The sequence below is a fragment of the Pleuronectes platessa genome, chromosome 11, assembly GCF_947347685.1.
Source record: "Pleuronectes platessa chromosome 11, fPlePla1.1, whole genome shotgun sequence".
Lineage (NCBI taxonomy): Eukaryota > Metazoa > Chordata > Actinopteri > Pleuronectiformes > Pleuronectidae > Pleuronectes > Pleuronectes platessa.
The window spans coordinates 17,758,458-17,779,103 of NC_070636.1; the positions used below are offsets into that span (position 1 = coordinate 17,758,458).

General features: G+C 44.4%; 1 protein-coding gene across 1 annotated transcript in view; it reads right to left on the reverse strand.

Annotated features, from left to right (window-relative positions):
- myt1lb (myelin transcription factor 1-like, b) overlaps positions 1-20,646 on the reverse strand; it is a 105,739-nt gene that overhangs the window by 15,012 nt on the left and 70,081 nt on the right. The window contains exons 7-15 of the mRNA XM_053433767.1: positions 17,100-18,236; positions 13,824-13,958; positions 10,525-10,615; positions 8,222-8,329; positions 7,167-7,393; positions 6,252-6,335; positions 6,055-6,221; positions 4,162-4,166; positions 1,043-1,286 (exon numbers count right to left, since the gene is read on the reverse strand). Of these exons, the coding sequence (XP_053289742.1) occupies positions 1,043-1,286; positions 4,162-4,166; positions 6,055-6,221; positions 6,252-6,335; positions 7,167-7,393; positions 8,222-8,329; positions 10,525-10,615; positions 13,824-13,958; positions 17,100-18,236 (2,198 nt within the window). The remainder of the gene's footprint in view (positions 1-1,042; positions 1,287-4,161; positions 4,167-6,054; positions 6,222-6,251; positions 6,336-7,166; positions 7,394-8,221; positions 8,330-10,524; positions 10,616-13,823; positions 13,959-17,099; positions 18,237-20,646) is intronic.

The window sequence follows — 20,646 nt, forward strand, 5'->3', positions numbered from 1 at the left end:
GTCTATCAGCTCCGAACAGCACAAACTAGCACACAGGATACAACTGCTAATAGTTACAAGAGCAGTGCCCATTGTAAACCTGTCTGTTTGTAATGTTCTGTTCTCCTGGTCTGTGTTAACGCTCCCGAGCCACTTCAGAATTATTCATTAGTGAATCATCCTCAAACACTTCTACAATATACTGTCCCTTTTTGTTGTTTGTGTGCTGAACTTTGTGTGCAGAGCTTTTTATAAACAGTCTATGATGCAGAGTGAAGTCACACAACTTTGTGTTCATCCTACCTGGTTTATCTGCAATGAAGATTTTATAGTCTGTGTTTTTCATAAAATGAAATTGAATCTGCTCTAACTGTTGTTCACATGTGTGGCCCATACGTAGATAGCTTTGAACGACTTACTGATTTGCTGTTCATTTCTAATACATTGCATGTCGGCTATTTCAAAGGCTTGTTTATTAATTGATTATATGAATGTTGCTGCCATGACGAGATCACCCTTGAAAGTGTGTGTTTGTCCGATATGGTGAAACACAAATAATCAGATAATCAACATGTTCTGTCAGGACAGATACTATTGACGGGGGCTGCCAGTTGTTGACCACTGCTGTAGTTTGTGAAACAGACAAAGGGTTATTCATATTTTATCAATTTTGAAGTATCGTGTGTCCAAATCGCACCAATATTCGACACTTCACTGGGCCGTTAACAATAAAAATGAAGAGTATGTTCTACCTTCTAATTCCACAAACGTCTTGTTTATCCTTTTCACAACCATTAGCCCCTTAATTTCTAATCCCCCTGCCTAATTCTTCTTTTTATCCTTTTACTTCAATCGATCATGAACCTGTGGATTTAGCTGATCAAAAGTAGAATACTTGTGTAATGATAAAATGTGGAATTCTGCTTCGCAAAACACAAGTTCAGGCATCAACAGTCTTTCCTGAGCAGGAAACGGCACACAGCGTGATTTCTAATTGATCTGTCCACAAACCAGAACAGCAGTGGTTCATACAGCACTGTCCTTGTCATTTCCACCTCTTTACCTCTTTCTCGTCCTCATCTATGTGTTCGATCTTGGTGTAGTCTACTGGCAGGTCCCAGCAGTCAGCGGCATCCCCCATGCCGTAGCAGCGGGAGCCCAGCAGGGCCGCTTGCCTCTGGGGGGACATCGGCTCTAGAGGGGTGAGCACAGAGTCTCCTCCGGCTCCACCTCCACCAGCACGGCCGCACAGACGCTTGCTCATACTCAGGTCCAACGTGCCGTTCTCGTCAACGTCTACACTGGGACTCTGGAGGGTGTGTGTGTGTGGATGTGGTTTTAATGCATGTGTGTGCGTGTGAGGTGAAGTCAGGTGAGGAGGAGATGATTTCAGTAAGATGATTATGAGGAAGGGGTAAAAGGATGCAGGAGGTAGGGGGTGGAGAGAGGGGGAGAAAAAAAAAAGAGAGAGTTTCTGATTAAATTGCAGTCAAACATACTCATAATCTAGGATCAGAGCTGGGCAACAGTAGCTGAGTGCACGGAGAATATATAGAAGACATGAAAAGAGACTCCTATTATTTCTGTTCCCACAGTAAGGATGCTCACTTCTGAACTTTTCAGATGTCTGGAAAAGATGGATCAGGAACACTCGCAGGTCAAATATCCGAAACAATATTCCAACAACTTTTTTCTTTTTTTCCCCAAGTCTGTCTCGCATGAAACATCAGACACTTGCAGTGTACAGTAACAAGGTAGCAAAGAGAAGAAGAAGAGGTCATCCGTGCTGCAGGACGACTACATCACTCTGTGAACCCCTCCTCTCCCCGTCTCTCTCTCCTTCCATCCCACTGTAGTCTGTACTGTGCAGATAGAAGAGGACGTGTGCGTGTGTGCATGACTTTGTGTGTGTGTGTGTGTGGGGGGGGGGGGGGCTGTGTGTGTGTGTACATGACTTTGTGTGCATGTATGTGTGTGTGTGTGTGTGTGTGTGAGCCTAATGTGAGTGGACGCAAGCGTGGAGGGGGCAGGGGCTGAGGCTTAGGGGCCGGCTTGAGAGCAGTGACTCCAATGAGCTATGTTATCACATGTATTTTGTTCATGTTCGTCATATTCATTACGTCACCTTACACCACTGAGCAATATTCATATTATGTATCAAACTTATCTATATCACTGTATAGCTATTACATGTCCTTAACACCCTTGTTATCTCGACTTGTGTTAAGTTATATTTGAATGCAGAACTTTATTTTATACTTCTTTTGCTTATAATTACACACAGCTATTATATAGTCAATTTTTGTATATATCTTTCTAGAATTTCTATACTTATTTGTATATTTTCCATCAAGTGGGTTTGGTGGAGGCCTCAGAGTGCTGGTGGTGTCTTGACAGAGAGGGTACTTTAGCATACACACTCTGCAGCTGCCTTGAAGGTTCCGGGGTTTTGCCAAATATCCCTTTCTCTCAGAGTCCATTTATTTTGGGTGACCCCATCAGCATTAACTAACTTCTCACCAACTGGACCCAGACTGCCCGTATGTGAGGAGGTAGCCTGGCTACTGGAGGACTGGAAATCCTCTTCGGCATCGTCACAATCATTGTAGCTCATCTCTCTTGGTCACCTGGCTGCGCTAGAACGATCATCATACAGGCTGCTGGATAAGGTGGAGGACTGTGACTGGAAATGGGGGCTGTCCCACTTTATATTTCAGGTTTCAGCTCATAACCTAAAAATATATATACATAAAGGTTATTTTTAGATATGTGTGGGTAAGTTGATGTATATATTAGTTTTTCTTCTTTCTATGGATGTATATGCTCAGTATATGTGTTGATATATATTTATTACCTCGTTCTGGATGGGTAAATATTTTTCTTTCTTCACCATTACTTGTCAATTTGTGAAGATTTGATCTGTTGTGAAAAAATAATGAACTACTGACTGTAATTTGTATATTTTTCTGTATGATATATATCAGAGACAATTTGATTTGATGATGACGCTTTTGCAATTTTGTAGAATTTTTCTTGAATTTAATTAAAAAATGTAACTACAATGTGTGAACCCCCCTGAGGCAAACATCTGCTGTGTGCTGTCAGACTCATCCAAAGACACTGGCTTCTCACTCCTGCGTTCGCTTTATCTCCTGACGTTTGTATCGTGAAATAAATGCACACATTAAATTGTTCTTAATCCAGATCAGGCACATATACTGTCAAAGGATCCCAGACCTTCAGTTACTTACTGTACATATCTGTAAGTATGTACATGTGTTTATGACCTGGCTCTCATTAATATCCCTAATTTCCCCTCTCCCCGTCTCGTCCTCCCTGCTCCTTTCACTCCCCATCACGAGTAGGAATGCACACTCTAACGCTCATTCCACCCGACAGTGTCCCTGGGGGTGGATTCTCCTGGTGTCTGAAGCCAAAAACCTCTGTGACGCACGCTGACTCAAAATGCACGGGGGTGATATTAGGACTGGGCGATGAATACTGCAAGTATTGTGGCTTAGCAGAGGACTTAAAAATAGCAGAGGAGGAAGAAGAAGAAGAAGAAAAACACGCAAATACTGTTAGGTCATTAGTCTGGTGAGAAACATAACTCAGGGTGAGATATAGATACGATTAAGGTATAATAATAAGACAAAAACCATGGGTATCATGCTACACAGACAAAAATGGAGAGGATGGGCCGCTCGAACAAACACGTGGTGAACGAGCACGACCAAATAATCTGTGTATACATTTTTCCACGATGTGTGTATCAAAGACACACTCACTATTAAATCTACTGTTAACATTCAAATGTAGGTTTGGCCTCAGAAACGAGGAGAAGGAGGCAACAAAAGGGAGTCGAGTAGAAAACGGGTCTGTGTAATGTATTCGGTGAAGTCGCTGAGGAATACGCCGGCCGTGACTCGTCCCGTCCTTGCCAACGTGCCTGGCGGACTGCCCTTCTCCTTGTCGGCCATTGTACTGTATGTCAGCGTCCAATTAACGTGACCCACCCCTTCATATCGAATTAACAAGGGTGATATGTGAGGAAACATACCCCCCCCACCTCCTTCATTAGAGACCCACCCCCTTCCCGCTCTGACACCTCAGCAACCTCCTGACCCGGGTTGCCATGACGATGCTGTGAGGGGTCCCCTGATTCTCTCACCGACCCATCACTTCCGCTCACCCATTCCCAGGTCTTAAAATAAAACCAGCGTTGTGTCCTGTCGTCCTCTCTGGCCTTTCCCCTGCTCCTCGTGTCTAATGTCCGTGTCTCTCGCTGCTCCTCCTCCTCCTCCTCTTCCTCCTTTTCCAATTTACCAAACAATCACAGTTTCCTGTATGTGTTTTTGACAATTTGCTGACACCAGGATTATCTTATTTTGACTAAATGTTAGGACGTCCTTGGAATCTATCTCAGCTTTGCTCAAATAAACTAAAATTATCCGAAGCTCGGGGGTTAATACATTGTCCGTGTCAACCTACATTCAACATCTGTTCACTAAATTTTTAAAGGTACGATTCATAGTGTTAGTATCATCAATCCACAGTTTGAATGGACTGTAAATCAGGAATCTCTGTATCTAGATTTTTTTTAAACTGCTCATCAGAAATGTCACAGTATCCAAGAGAGGATTCCAAGGATGTGCAATGCCGACTGAGGAGATGCTTTTAATGAGCGTTTTTCAAAGAAAGCTAAACTAAAGACATTAAATGATCAACATTAACACGGTGCAACCATCCAGCTGAGGGTTCTATGACATCACTGCTGTGTCACGATCGTGTCCGAGGGATTTGACAGCAGCTGCCTATCAATTCAGGGGCTGCATCCTTCAGAGGCTGCATTTGAAGAGGAACTGTGTCACAGCCATAGACTGTCACAGCGGAGTTTCTAACTTCGAGAATCAAGCTTCAACTTAACTGAACATCTAAAGTTACAAGTGTACTATAGGCGACAGCAGTAAGCTGGTGAAGCCCATCAAGGAAAGCTTCCATAGACAAGTCTGCCTCATATCGGTTTGCACCCAAAAGAACGCGTTCTCCATTGGCCGCATAGACTGCTTCGTCCCAATGGAGTCCCTGAATTGTGACAAGGATCAGTCTCCTTTATTAAATAAATGCAATTAATGTCAGTCTTTCCATCAATGCACGTATCAATAAATCCAATGAGTAGACTGAGAGAAAGAGGAGCGAGCAGATAGGCAGCCTGGAAAAACAAGGAGGCGAGAATGTATGAGTGTGTGTGTGTGAAGTTTCATTCAGAGAGAAAGGAACAGTGTGTGCCGTAAGGTGTTAGATGAAAGAAGAAGAAGAAGAAGAAGAAGAAGAAGAAGAAGAAGAAGAAATATCCTGATCTGAAATTCTGATCTGAAATCTGAGGTTTCCTGTCTTCCCGTTCTGCCCCGCCGGCTTCCTGCCCGTCTGGCCCCCCGAAGCACGAGAAGGACACACAATGAACTGAGATAGGACCAGAGCAGGGTCGCTTCGGGCATTTGTTGCTTTTCTTTTCTTTTCCTCCTTTCTTTCCTCCTCTCGTCCGCCGTCAACATTAGCATTGAGCCAGCGTTAGCCCTCTGCTGCATGAGCGCTCTCTCTCTCTCTCTCTCTCTCTCTCTCTCTCTTTCTGGCCCCCATTTCCCCGCTCAGCATCAGGATGCAGATAACACAGTAACACCGTCCCCTTATCTCCTCAGAAATGACACGCTGGGCTCACACCGTGTCAAACGGCGCTTCGTCCTGCTCCTATCTGATCCCTAGACAGAAAATAAAAAACTGCCCCGCTGAGCCCCGAGTGTAAGACACAGCCTTGGATCTTTAATGGGATCTTTGTGTGAGTGTGTTTATGTGTACATGTGGTGTGCATATCTGAAATCTCCTTATCTTTGACAGTGTTCGCTGCCAACATCAGGATAATGATGTGTTTTTTTTTCTTTGTGTGGCTACAGTATGAGGACAGTCTTACACAGTAAACACTCATGTGTCATTTGAGGCAATATTTCTCAACAAAACAAAGGTTGATCTCATTTAACATTTACATCATGACAGGCATTGCAGTGTCCCGCCTCCTACCTGCGAGCACAGGTCCTGCGGCTTCCCCCCCATGCTGTGAGGCATCTCCCTGCAGCGTGTGGACAGGTTGAGGATGGCCGTGGCCGCCATGTGGGCGGCCTCCATGTCGTGGCTGTAGTCAAAGCTGCTCTTGCTGCAAGTGCTGCTGGCGCTGCTGCCCCCGCCGCCTCCCGCACCCCCTCCGCCGCCGCCACCACAGCTCAGGCTGCTGCTGCTGCTGCTGGGAGCATAGGTGCTGGTGGTGCTGCTGGCCGAACTGGAGTTTTTGCAGTAGCGTTTGGCTGCAGGACCGATGGAGAACATTCAATAAAGAGAAAAATAATTGGTTAGGGTTAGTCAAGGAGTACCAGAGGTTAAAGAAATTTAACAAAATTGTTTTTACATTTAATGGCACAGTAAGCCATATTGCATCATACAATATACTTATATTTATACTTAATATACTGCTAATACCCTGTATTTGGGAAAGAATGCTTGACCCACCCGAACATCATAACATTGTTCCAGCCAATCAGCAACAAGGGTATTCATGCACAGGAGGAGTGTGTAAAGATCACCTGTTACCACCGCCGCTACTGTTTCAGAAGGTAAGCGACTGGAAATGCTATTTTCTTTCAAAGTGCTTAAACACCAAAGACTGCTGCTAACCCAAAGTAGATAAGATTAACAAAAGGGTGAAGACCCGCATCACCATCGTTGAGCTGTTTCAAGCGTCTAAGCGTTATCAACAGTCGTTCCCCAGAATCATTAACTCCACCCTTAAAAGTGAGCTACTTCGGCTTAGGTAGGTTTGACATATGTAATAAAAGATTTTTATTTGTTTGATACTTACCGTAAATCATAGCTTTGTACTTAAAATATGGTTTATTGGGTTTGGGATCTTTAATGACACTCTGATCCAAAAGTAACATAATATGCCGCACCAATCGGAGGATTTCACAAACAATTTTCTGGACCTTGAGAAATGTATGCTTAAGTCTGCAGGTAAAGGGAATGTGAACTCCACACACTAGTGAATACAAAAGGTACATTCAACATGGGAAGAATACAAATAAAGAAGTGTCACGGTAATGTCACAGCAGTGGAAATAAAGCTTTGCTCTGATGTAGTACCGTCGTATCCTTTCGGCGAGCTGTCCCTCTGTCCGTGCACCTTGGGCGCGATGGCCCGCTTCCCGTACACCTGGTGGTTGCTGCTGCCGTCGAAGGCGCTGTAGTCGAAGCTGGTCTTGGAGTACTTCTCCAGCTCCTTGGCCAGGTTGGAGCGGGGCGTACTGGTGGAGACATTGTTCTTGTAACCATACTGTGGATAGTCCAGTTGTTTGACAAAGCACATAGGCCTGGAAAATAAATGACGAGGGGGTGGAAGTTGGACCGAGGCAGTCAACATTGCCCAGGGGGGAAGGAGAGGGAACTCGGTGGGTTTGGGTAAAATAAGAAAAAATGGGCGGATGTAGGAGGAAGGGGCAGACTGTAATGTTTAGACTTGGGGATAAGAATGTCAAGGACAATGCTGGCAGATGAAGGTGTGGGGGGGGGGTGGGGGGGTGCAGGACATGTGGTAGCGTGGATGAATTCCTCTTTTTCCATGAAAAAACACAACCCTACCACAGTTTTTTTTTCATGCATAGTGAATAGGAAACAGGAAAATTGAATGCCCACATCTTTTGATAAATGTTGCTTCTGATTTGCTTTTTCTTTTGATTTGCCTTTACAGGCTTAGAAACGACCTGGACAACTGAGATGTGAGATCTAATGCTGTTGATGTTCGGTTGGATATAAATATAAAATGTACAATTACTTAAAACTTGTCATGCTAATGTTTGATGACTACCAAAGTAAACCTCAATCAAAATGCTCTTACCTTTTCTATGATACATGTGCTATTTATTTTTATAATCTAATAAAGCGAATTCGCCTTTGATAGTGAGCAGGGAAATGAAGATGCAACGTATCCTCAGGAGACAGGAGAACAAGCGTAAAAAAAAAAAAAACGGGGCAGACATAAAATATCAATAGTTCTAGGATAAAAAAAAAAGAAAAAAAGATATACCAACATGGCTGAAAAACAGGTCTTCAAGTATTTTATTGTGTTTACGTCTTGACACAAAATCCATATTTGCTCGCCCTGTATATGATGTGGAAATAAAGCGGAGAGTGAGCACTACCTTAAGACTCGGTCGGAGGACTGGTTGGATTTGGGGCCGTCACAGCTCTGGTGCTTCTCCTGGGCTTTGGCCAGCTTCTCGGCTGCAGCGATGGGACATCCGGACAGACTGAAAAAATGAGGAGCACTGTCCTAAGTGGCGCTGCGGACTGTGCGTATTAGACACATTTTTTTTAAGGGGTGAAAATATCACCGTTGAATGCATGAGCTGTAAACTGCCGCAGCTTGTCAGACGGTGAGCATCAGTCAGTTCACATCTGTCTGTCGGCCAATGTTGACCAGTTTGAGAGTAACCTGACTTTAGTTCATAAAGTCTTTGTGCTTTAAATGCTAAATCATTCATTGTCTTTTACCACTTTAAATAACAACGCAATCAACAACAGCTTGCAGGTTTCCAGCTGAGCAGCTTGAAATAATTCTCAGAATAGATATTCCCATATGGACAAATGTGCATTTCTATGTGCATCTAAATTTCTTTCAAACGCATGGTGATAATTAACACACAGACACACAAACAAACACACACACAAACATGCAGTCTCTCAATAGTTGTAAGGACACTCATTTACATAATGCATTCTATAGTCCCTAACCATCACAATTAAATACATAACCCTGACCCTAAACCCGAATTCTAACCTTAACTCTAAAGCCAAGTCTTCACCCTCAAACAGCCCGTTGGATTTGTGAGGACCAGAGAAAAATGTCCTCATAACGTTAAAATGTCCTCAGAATGATGGTATTGAACCAAACTATATACAGACATGTGCAAAAACATCTCCATGACTTCAGAGGACAATACCTTGACTAAGATTGATTTCCTTGAGACTTACTCAAACCTTAGGTTCTCCTTGACTAACCGTAACCCTAACCAAAGCTCACGTTTTCCTAAACCTAACCTTAACCTACACCTTAAGCTTAAACAAAAAGCTTAGCCTTAACCAAACACTAATCGTAGCCTAAACCTGACCTTAACCAAAGCCATCCCCAACAGACACACACACACAAACACACACACACACACACACACACACACACACACACACACACAAACACACACACACACACACACACACACACACACACACACAGACACTGACCCGTGTAGTGTGTATCCAGTGGAATTCAGAGCTTTAAAAAAACTTCCTTGTTACAATTAACTGACCAAATGTGACAAAAGTTCATGTTGTTATCCTTAACCCCCATTATTCTCCATCCTGTCTGTCAACTGAAGTGTGTCAGGGCCATGGTGAAAAAAATGATCTTTGACAATGGCCTGCAGCCAGTGTGGAGCACCTGTCATCAGACGTGCAGGAATGTGTGCAGGGATGAGAGTGTGCATCAGGCCGGGGGTCGGACCAGCGAGTATATGGAGGTTTATATCGGCGCTTTGAAGTGAAAGTGAAAGTTTACGGTGTGTGTCCACGACCGTGTCTATTTCGCGCTGCGCACTCGTGTCACTTGAGCGCAGCATGGAGGCACTCCGATCTTTCCAGGCCTGCACCTATCCTGTCACCCCGGCTGAGTGGCAGAAAGGTGCTAATGGCTGCTGCTACGCCAAACTCCCCGAACATCTGCTCCGGGTGACACTCCTCTTTCACTGTCACCTCACCACGTCTGTCAGCACTGGCACCAGTGCTCTGCTATTTCAGTTTTTCTCCCTCCAAACCTGCACCTGATAGATGCCATTTTTTTTGCCATGAGCTGATGAATGATTTATGCTGTGCTAGGTGTGAATAGCTGCATTCCAATCAGGCTCTGTTAAACTGTGGCACTATTGAGCAGCTGAACGGCTTCACTTAGTCCCAACATTATTCAAAATATTGCAAACTTGCAGACTGAAACACACGCACGTCTCCATGACTTCATAGGACATTCAATTAATATCATGAAAGACTTATTCACACCTTAACCATAGTTATAACTTGCCAAACCCTGACCAAAATGTTAACTTCAACCTAGCCTTCACCTTAACCTAAACACAACCTTACCTTAAAATATGTCTTCACCTTTAAATTTAATGATTAAAGTTAACAGGATTTTTGTCCCCAGTAGGCAGACAAGTCTCCATAATGTGACTCCGCAAACAGTTTCAGGTCCCCACAACATGAGTAACCTGGACACACGGACACACACACGCACACACGCACACACAATGTGTTGAACAAACAAAAATAAATTAGAATAGACCAAAAAATAAACATCAGCAACAACAGTTCAACAAAAAAATGAACCAAGTTCCATGAAGAAAAGGAGGATGCGACATGGACAGTGCCAGTTTCATGTAGGCAGACTGTCACTTACCTTCGGTGGGAGTTTCTGTTGCTATTGACATGGCCGCGTCCCGTGCAGCCAGGCGTAGGACACTTAAGAACATTCTCATACATTGCCACAACTTCAGGCAGACGGGAGATAGGAGTGAAAGACAGGGAAGGTTAGGAGCCCCTTACAATCAAGCTCTATTAGTATGTGAGGAGCTTGGCATTATAAACATCATTAAGAAATGGGCCTGTGTGAACCCAAATGACCTCTTCTTCATTTTAATGAACACTAGTTTGAAAGGGCAGGCAAGGTTTCCCACCATATTGCTTCCACTTATCCTGCCCCTTTCAAATTAGTATTCATGGAATAGCGACAGTCATGAATAAAAAGATGTCATTTAAGTTTAACAGGACAAAGCCGGCGAGAGACAGAGATGGAGGGGACATTTTTTGGGCATGCAGAGAGCGGAGCGACCAACAGCCAGCAATCATGCAAAACACAAGCCTTGAAATCAATGGGAAAGGCAGACAGATGGAACACAGCTCCTTGATAGAGTGTGCTTTGTTATCATCTGCACGTTGTTAGGGTAGAGAGCGCAGTCTTCAATACCATTTACCATTAAAACAGTCCATAACTGTCCCGGATCCCCTCGGCAACCCGCCAATTAGATTAATGATCTATGGATGTCCGAGAGGAGCTGTTGGAGGGGGCGCGTGGAAAGGGTCGCCTCGATGCCAGTGGCACACAGGGCCAAACCCCATCGGCAGTAGCTTCATCATTATCACCCCCTTAAACTTTAACCCCTCATCATCCTCCTCTCCCTTACATACTAATTGGTATTCGGCGCAGGTAATTGGACAAAGCCTGCCACCTCAACATGCTACAAGCCAATGCATTATGCATATCCGGCTTCCACCCTGCCCTCTGCTTAGAGACCGGCAGAATGGCGAGAAATAAAAGCACTGGGCCTGAATCAGACAGCACAGGCAGAGCTGCAGGGATGTAGCATAATAATGTGGGTAACAGAAGGTAATGTGGCCCTTAAGTCTTTTAATATTGCAACGGTAAACCACTCTGAGGACAAAACATATACTCTGAGATGAAACACTTCCAGTATTCTACAGGAGGGCGCTACAGTGAGCACAGGAATGTGATTTAATGTATTTCAGATATAATTTAATCGTAATTTTTCACATTTCCCAAGGAAAAGTCGTGGCCGCACAGCTTGATTTCCCAATTAAATGAAGCCATTAATAATACATTGTCCATTCAGGCCAGAAAAAGTGTTAATAGGGGATCGAGAGTTTCCCACAGCGGAGTCCGCCCTGCAGGTATTCCCACATCTGACATATGCTTCAAAGTGGGGAAGCAGGGACCATCATTGAAGGAAACATGGTGAATGGTGGCTTAATGGCTCACAATGTGGACACCTACTTTACTTCAATGTATTTTTGGTATCGTCTATGTTTTCCTTATCCTTCTGTTGTATTATTTAATTTCCTGTCTTTGATTTTAAATGGCATTGTATTTGACTTACTTCTTGCCTTCAATGATTTTTATCAAGGTTTTTATTTGTGCTCTTCACAAAGCACTTTTTATTATCATTGTTGTTATTATTACTGAGGCATGCCACTGTCTTGAAGGTGATGCCACAAAACTTTTGGTCCATTAGTGGTATCATTTCCCCCAAAAAGTCAGCCCAATCAACACGAGTGATGAACAGGAGGAGGAACACGGACATCATATTCCCAAATCTCCAGTGACAATCAATTGAAGCCCTTTTCTAGATTCCATTTTGGGACTCCAGTCAAGGTCAACCGCGTCTTTTCACATCTCTGGGAGACAAGTGTGTCTCAGGTTAGGGACTTCTTTGAAAGCAGGGGCCTCCACAGAACAAGAGTCCTCAGCGACACCGCTGGTCTTTACAAGCCTCGCTTTAATGATAACTAATTTCTTTGCCATTATTAAATCCTTCTTTTATGTTGATTGCAGTCTGGGTCGTGGCAGATCATAACTTGATTTTCACACTGCGGGTTAATGAATAGTGTAAAAGGGGCTTTTATTGAGCAGTTTGCACAAGGTGAATGAGACTAAATAGCCGGGGTGAATTCTCGGCGGGGGAAGCTCACTACTCAGTCAAAGCGAATGTTTATTGCCACTTCACTTGATCTGTGGAATAGAAATTTGATACTGCCTTTCTATTCAATACAAGTTAATTGGTAGAGAAAAACAAATAAATGAATGGGATTCATGGCATTGATGACTGTGCTACCGGGGTCTGTGGGCATTTTAGGATGAAATGAAATGTTAAAACTTAAAATGTAAAAAATAAAAGCATAAAAAGCATAGCATTCCTGAATTGTCCCATCAGTCATAAATGCACTGAGCAACTGTGCTGTGATAACTTTTTTTCAGACATGTACTCTTGGTTTTTGGTATTGGTCCAAACAAATGTCTCAGGAAAATGTCTAGAACATTCAGGCAAAGTTTGGCGCCTGGACAGAGCATGCAGGGAGCGGGATACAATGTGTCGAAATCTTTTTTTCCAAATTTGCGTTGGGCCTTTTCGTCAAAAGTTCCAGAACTCGTTGTCTTTCCAAATTGACATAATTGTCTGCATCCTCTACATGAAGGGCTCATCTTTGTAATGCAGTAATATTGGTATTTTATAGTTTTTTCCCCTTTTGCGTCCGTCACGTGTCATAAACATGCCCTCTCACTTGCGGTGAATTTTTCCAGATTTTCCGAAGCATTCTCACATGGAATCACTTTGACCTTTTCTGGGCAAAATGTCCGGAGCGACCGACTCCAACATTTGTAATTTTAAATACAACCACCAAGAGAGTATCCGGAGTTCAGTGAATGTCTGAAAGCAGCTGAAGAGGCATGCAACCCATTTAAAGCATCCTCTATTATATGATCTCAGTCCATGTCAGTCGATGTAGCAGAGGAAGGGGTGACATACAGTCAAGTGGATCACTGATTGACAGCTCTCGACTATCCCACTAATCACTGCACCGCCAATAGTCAAACATCAGTGAGGGCTCATTGCCTCATCACCACCTCACACTATGCAAGCAATCAGCAAGCAAAATCCATGGCCCCATGCAAAAAGGTCAGGGGAAAGTGCAGCTGCAGTCCGTCTGACCCTCACTGTACACCCCACAGAAATATCAATTACAGTCCGGCCACGACAGCACAGTACACAGATCATGCCAGGCACACCAGTGGTCGCAGGAAACATGCAAATTCCTTAACATCAAAGAACATCAACGCCACAGACCGGCTAAATAAACAGAAAAAAATGTGTTTGTTGCGGGTGTGGGACTGACAATGCTTACTTTCTGGCGGCACCCTGTCTTTGTGCGGACAGCCAGATAGACTCCGATGATGCGGGTACAAGCCAGTCACGTGGCCGGTGCCGTCACAGCCCGGCGTCGGACAGCGGCTTTCCTTCTTGTCCGCACGAGAAGCATCTGGGAACAGAGAGGCAAACGCAGTTGATTACATTGTGAGCTCATGGCAGTGTTCGGTTTGTGTCACTAAAACTCGGGTCGAGTCTTGGGTCGCTCCGTTGTTCAAGTGCAAGTGGCCAAAGACGAGTCAGGGTGAGGCCGGACTACAAGGCCATGATATTTATCTCTACATATAAGGTTAGACCTAAAACAATCCTCTTATAGTTATAGTATAGGTGAGCCCTGAACCATCCCTTAGATATGCTGCTTTAGGCCTAGGACTGCTGGGGAAACTCCCATCCTGCAGTGAGCACTACGCGCTCTCCCTCTCTATGTCTCTCTGCCCTCCCATTTATTTTTACCACAAGTCAGTATGAGTCTGAGTCACAAGTCCTGAAAATCTGAACTTAAGTCGGACTCAAGTGTGACTCCTGGACTCCAGTGCTACTTCACTGCAACAGTGGCTCAAGGAAATAAGCTTAACAAGCATCAGAGAGTGATTTGTGGTTCTCTTTTCTTCCAGGCTTCATATCCCAGGCTCTAAACAAGGCGACTACCTCTGGTTGATGGAGGTTTTATCTGCGGCAATAGAGGAAGTCTATACAACTTAATTTACTGGAAAAAATTGTAATCCATATTTCTAATCACAGTCAGTATTGTCCCAAAATGATGGTGGAACATAACATCATGTTAAAGAAAACTAAATAATTCCTAGCTCAATCTGTGTGTTAAATGCTGGAATTTTTTTTTATTTGTAGGCTGCTATTTATTACTTTATTAATTTGATAAAAAGAAGTGAACCCTGACAGTGTAAGTGACAGGGAGTTTCATCTTCCCGTTCAGCTTTAAATAAGAAATTATCATACTTCTTTTAATTAAAACCACACCTAACTCCACATGTCAACTAAGACAATGAAGGTCCAATAATCAGGCACACAAACTCACACAAACACACACATGCCGGATGAGATCTTCTTTCCCTCCCCAAAACCTGTCTCTCCTGTTTCACCCAAACTCAGATATGGTTACCCCCAAAAAGCAGGAGTGCCGATCCGTGCCAACAGGCATTGTTTCTGCAACTGCACCTTGCGACACATCGACTCACACAAGGTCGAGGGCTCTTCTTTCTGTCAAGATGTAATGACATCTTAACTGTAGGACGCTGTTTACATTAGAATTTCAGAAGTAATTTTACAGTATAGTATAACAGCCTATAACATCGTCTTCACAGCAGAGTCACAGGAGGTGAGAGATGTATCAGATTGTGGAATCAATCCAGGATCTCATTGGAAGATCAGACAGACGAGGTGCCATTACGCCTCAGAAAGAGACCACTGACGGAAAATGTAAAGACCTGTGTAAGTCAGTAGCTCCACCTCAGTGACAAAGCCATGCCAACCCAGCGGCTGTAGAGTAAGAGCAGAAAGACGAATAATTCAGACAAGAATGAAATTAAGAGCTGGCATGGAGCACACTTACTCATACATTTACACGCGCGTCACCAAATGAAATCCCATGTCTCATTAATCAGAAAAAAAGGCCCTCGTTATCCTCCGTGGCTGTCATCTATCTATGTCATGTTAGGGGCACATGAGTTACATATATATTGCTATGTCATGTCTCCTTTGTCAGGCACCAGTGCAATAGGGGAAGGGGGGGGGGGGGGGGGGGGGTCATGTTGATAAAAGAACTTGGTCTGAATGTAAATTGTGGCTTCCTAATAATGGCTTCTTTTCGGGGGGCCCATTATTACAGAGAGTGTTAGTGTTTGAACAGGACGTCTGAATATAATTCTCCATTTGCACATGCACGGACGCTCACATACACACACGTGATGACTGTGCGTTCTGCAGGCCGCGGTTCCATCGCGGAGAGTGGAGGCAGCCAAGTGGAAGGCATATTAGAAAGCAGGGGATATTGATTGTGGCTGGGGATGGTCGGCGCTTTGCATAGCAAATGGCCCCCATTACCATACCATCTCTGGATAATTAATGTGTAGTCAGTGGGCCCGTCGTTCGTTATCGGTCATTCTGATAATGTTCAATTTTCATCTCAGCCTCATGTTTCTCTTAGAGAGCCGGCCCTCCCTCTGAATCCCCCCTGCCCCCCTGCCCCTACCCCCACCAGCACCAGCACCCTCCCACCCCCTCCTTTTGGCCATGCTCTGTTTTATAAATCACACACAAGAGCCCTGGTCAACGAGTGTCTGCTGCTATCTCGCCCGGGGAGAGATGCTATCGTGATGTAACTGTCTCGCATCCTCTCATTATTCCAACATTAGCCAGACACCCGGGCAACGGGAGGCTCCTGAAATTAACATTTTGCGTGGCATTTAAGTTGGAATATACAGTATGCTTGATGTGAGCCCACTCGGCATTTAAGGCGTAATATCGCCCCGCTGCTGATTTAGCCCGCTCCTATTTGTCGCTCTCATCTGATATCTTCCTTATGGGAGCAAATTGCGTACCCTGAGTGTGAAGGTTGTTGCTGTAAAGGATATGATGTGAGGAATAAGCAGAGTTAAACGATGGAGCTCTCTGAGCCACCACTGTAAATGCCAACGCAATGTTTCTGTTCCTGCGACTCTGCGATGCAGGTACACAGCCATATCCAGCTCACTGTAAAACAATGACCACTGAATTTGAAAGGCATTATGGTATAAGTGCATTTGTCTCTCTGGCGCGTCAATAAGCCTCAATATGAAAGTTGGCTCATAAGCATGATAACCAAACAAAAAGAGACGTCTTGTTCTCCTTTCCCAAAGGCGGGAGGGCCCTGTTTGGTAGCTTCCTCTCCCAAGTGCCTTCTCAGAGTTTAAAAATAGGCAGCTTTACCCCAAGCTGCATCGCAGGGATGAGATTTGCGGTCCTAACAGGCCGTGCAGATTGCCATTACTTATGCCTGACAAGCCTACCCTCTGATGTTTCCATGCTGGCCTATTTTAACAACATAAGCCGCTGCTGCCGCTCCCGCTGCTACCAAGATGCGAATTTCCAAATTGGTTGAAAAAAAGCTTGTCCTGGGGTTGTAGTCAAGTTCCCAGAATGCACGTGGGCTGTCTAGTCCCCGGCACAACACAGAGCCAAACACTATCTGACATTGTCACCTGAGCTTTTTAAATGAGGTAAACATGCATTCACCATGTTTGAAAGAGCCACTCACCTTTGTGATAAAAAGGCTTCTTCATGCCATCATGAAGGCGGGCTTTACGCTCAACACCATAGCCATGCCGTGGGCCATGATCGTCGTGGTTATACCTCACCCCATCTCTCCTAGCAGCCTCAGCCGCCATTTTATCTCGCATTGCCTTGGCGCGTTCGGACTCTAGTGCAATGGCCTTCTCCAGTAGCGACAGGTTGCCCTTTGTCATGTCAAACACCTCTTCAGATCGGTCCGACGTGACTGAGGCGGTGTCCTCATCGAAGTCCCGGTGGCTGGTGTGATACCGGTCGTCCTGTGCGCAACTGGCGAAAGCTTTGGAGCGCGGGCTCAGCTGCTCCTCCAACTTCAAGAGATTGTCCATGTCGGAATAGTTCCGCCTGTCGTCTTGGCCATGGTGGAAATCCCCATAGCCGTGGTGCTGGAGCTGCTGATTGGGATCCCCGCACAAGAAATGGTTTTGCTGGGAAGGTCCGTTTCGGTCGGTGGACTTTGTTTCGCTTAGTTTCCGAGCTAGGTCAAAGCATTGATTTCGTAGGCACTCCAAACTGCTTAAACACACTTCCTCATCGCTGTTTTCAATTTGTCCATTGCTGGAGGTCTTAAGGTGTCCACCATTGTGTGCATTTCCCCCATTATGGGTACGGTCAGTCCCATTCAAAGCGCCATCCTCAAACTCCTGTCCATCTAAATTGTCAGACAACACCGCACCGTGACCTTGTGCCAGCAGTTTTAGGGAGTCCACTGTCTCCCGAACCACATCACTGTCAACGTCCAAGGTTAGAGCTCCCCTCTGCGTTTCACCCCCCTCCCCCTCTTCTTCCTCCTCTTCCTCCTCTTCTTCATCATCATCGTCCCCTTCCTCTTCTTCCTCTTCCTCATCCTCTTCCTCTTCCTCTCCACTGTTGGAAGAGTTGCTGTTCAGCTCAGACTCAGTCAAGGCCCGGTTGGCAGCGTCTTCTGCAATCTTGCCCAGGTTCAGGAGGGACTTTGCCACAAGCTCGTCGTAGTTTTCGTACTCTTCATTGTTGTTGTTGTCCTTCTCCGTCGTCTGGCCAGATTTTGCATTGCCAGCACCACCGCCACCGCCACCTCTGCTGTCGCCCTCGCCCCCCTCGCTGCTGCTCATCTGATCGTCCTCTGTTGGAAAGAAAGAACAAACGTCTTGTAATATCATTTCCATCATTCTATTTTACTGGTAAATCTGATTTCTGGGTTTGGTCCATCTAAATTGGATAAGGAACTCTTTGCTTCCCCTAATAATTTACTTTGAGAGTCTTAACAGCAGCTCTTGTTCTGAAGAACAGGAAGTTTAAAAATGTTGTGGTTTGGGAAAGTTCCAGTGAAAAATACTCTTGTAAACGAGAATCGATGAAAACAGGGACTACTTCTCTGGCAAGTATTATATATTTGTCCAAATTTCCTGTTTTTCATTAGAAAGTGATATTTATAGCTTTTAAAATTACCCAGCAATTCTGTAAATAGCTGCAAATGAGCTGCACATTTCATTCAGTTTAAATCAAAACATTGTGAGAAAACCTTTGAATGAGCGAAACATTTTTACAGGAGAAGCTAAAATCTGCAATCTAATATGGAGTTCCATCTCCCACACGATGAACTCCGGTCCACAGCTATTCATCGTTTGCTACTACAGTCCCTTTTTTTTTTCCATTCAATCATCAGTATCTTTACAATTCTTTTCATTGCCTAATTGATTCTGACAGGCTGCAAAAGGTTACTGAACCTCTTCTGTCAGTAATTTCGAGCACTCACTCCTGGAGCACTTCCAATCTCTTTTTTTTTTCCACATTTCCGCCCTGAGCCACCAAGAGCAAGTCGCTCCTGCCACTTACATTCCTGCGGAGAAAATTAACCCAGAGGCCCACACACAAACACTCAGAAAATAATAAATAAGGGTTTCTTTTAGCTCCTGGTGGGAACAAGCAAATTGCACGACAAAAGAGAGAAATAATAGAGACAAAAAACATTGTTATTTATTATTGTCGGTGTATTATTTGTGATTAAAATATTACTTTTCACCGGGTTACATGACCTCTGTGATCAGTACTCTGAACCCGACTGTATTCTTCAGATGGAAGTGTTCAAACACATTAGAGAATCTGAATAATATCCAATTGCACACTCTGTGTAAGAGTTTTAGGGCAATATTCAAGAAAGAGATACTGAGATTTCAAAAAGGCATGCTATTACAAGAATAATGTTGTAATTGAGAAGAATCTCATAACGTTGCGAGAAAGAAGTTGTGAAATTGTGAGAATAAGGTGGTAATTTTACCTCTTAAAATATAACACATATAAACAATGATAATGTGGTGCTTATGTGCCAAATATTAAGTGGAATATTAAGAAGATGCTCCGCATTCCATGTTTAAGTGCAGGCAAACAACTCTTTTTCTGATATTCCCCATGCAGAATGACACATAGTTTAAAGCTAATTCTTTCTTCTTGTAAAATTATGACTTTATCTTTGGTATATTTTGAATATCGATTTGTTTTTTCATCAACATGGCTCTAATACTTTGTTGTAGTACATAGACTAGGCAAACACTCTTGCTGACTTTCGTCCCTCGTGCACTGCACACGCACGCTCACACACACTCCAATCTAATGAGAGCAACATATTATTGGTGCTTGGGGGGTTAGAATGCTTCAGAGCAGGAAGAGGGAACAGTCACGAATGACCAGGCACATATTTTGACAGAGGAAGGCTTCTTACAGCAACCTCCTGCACCAGGGGTTTAATTTTGGATGGTGTGAAACATGGCACAGGAAAGCAATTTGAAGAGCAATCAAGGTACATAAAAGGGATATAGAAGCGAAACCGATTAAAGGAGGAACAGAGCGGCTGCCCTGACGGCGCTGAATTGGCTCTGGATTAGCCACAGAGATGTGCATGCCACCGAGAAACGCACAGAAGCTTCCGAATGTCACCTCTATTGCATTTAGCAGATTGTAATCTGCCCGGTGACCATCCAGCGCTGCGGTCTTGGTGCTAATGGGGAACATGGTAATGATGCATATTGAAAGAGTGATCTTTTGAAAGAAGTAAAGCTGCAGATTAAGATGCTGCGACGCCCTTTACATCTGGGTAAGGTAGACATTGTAATGATCACAGAGCTCGGCGATGAAAAGAATTTGCAGAATAACAACAGCTCCCACTGTGGCATGTGCACAGCACTTCAATCTATCATAAATAGATGGTAATCAGCTAGCACCCCTGGAAGGAGGAGGCTGTTGACAGGCTGAGGAGACAGTGGCAACGGTCCACTGTGTCAGAGTTAAGGGTGAGGGCTCGTCTGTGGGCTCTAATGAACACCAGTCTGCAGAGATGTTCTCACATGTCTGCGAGAAAATAAGAGCACCGGCTGCCGAGACGCCACATCAACACTTGGTGGGTAGAGCTGCTGCGCTCACAGGGTTAACGCACTCCTCTCTCAGAGCCTCACTCCTAATTGGACTTGAAGGCACTGTCAGGTCCAATCGTGATGCAAAGCAGAGTCTGCTGGAGAGGAACCTGCCAAATCTGGTGT